Source organism: Haliaeetus leucocephalus, unplaced genomic scaffold (genome assembly GCF_000737465.1).
Source record: "Haliaeetus leucocephalus isolate CR32 unplaced genomic scaffold, Haliaeetus_leucocephalus-4.0 Scaffold618, whole genome shotgun sequence".
NCBI classification, from domain to species: Eukaryota; Metazoa; Chordata; class Aves; order Accipitriformes; family Accipitridae; genus Haliaeetus; species Haliaeetus leucocephalus.
In genome coordinates, this window is record NW_010973054.1 from 4,312 (window position 1) to 4,776 (window position 465).

At 62.2% G+C, this 465-nt stretch overlaps 1 protein-coding gene across 1 annotated transcript in view; it reads left to right on the forward strand.

Moving 5' to 3' along the window:
* Positions 1-310, forward strand: part of LOC104838511 (calmodulin-regulated spectrin-associated protein 3-like) — a gene marked incomplete at its 5' end in the record, with an annotated part of 4,573 nt that extends 4,263 nt beyond the window's left edge. The window contains one exon of the mRNA XM_010578274.1: positions 8-310. Within this exon, the coding sequence (XP_010576576.1) occupies positions 8-310 (303 nt within the window). The remainder of the gene's footprint in view (positions 1-7) is intronic.
* Positions 311-465: the final 155 nt, after the last annotated feature.

Below are 465 nucleotides of genomic sequence, written 5' to 3' on the forward strand. Positions count from 1 at the left end.
CCCCCAGGAAGTGGAGAAGAGCAAAGCCAACCATTTCCTCATCCTCTTCCGCGATGGCAGCTGCCAGTTCCGGGCTCTTTACACGCTGGGGGGGGGCCCCCCCGAGCTGAGCCGCTTGGCGGGGGTGGGCCCCCGCACCGTCCCCCTCCCCATGGTGGAAGGGATTTACAAGTACAACTCGGACCGCAAACGCTTCACCCAAATCCCAGCCAAGACCATGTCCATGAGTGTCGATGCCTTCACCATCCCCGGACACCTCTGGCAGCCCCGTAAGCCCGGAACCCCTAAAAAACCCAGCACCCCCAAGTGAAAAACAAAAGAAAAATATGGGGGGGGGGGATTGGTGGCAATTTTGGGTGGCAGCACCCTGCGGGGGGTGATGGCGGTGGTGGGATGTGGGTGTCTGATGCCTTTCACCATCCCCAGGCACCTCTGGCAGCTCTGTAAGCCCGGCAGCCCCCCCCC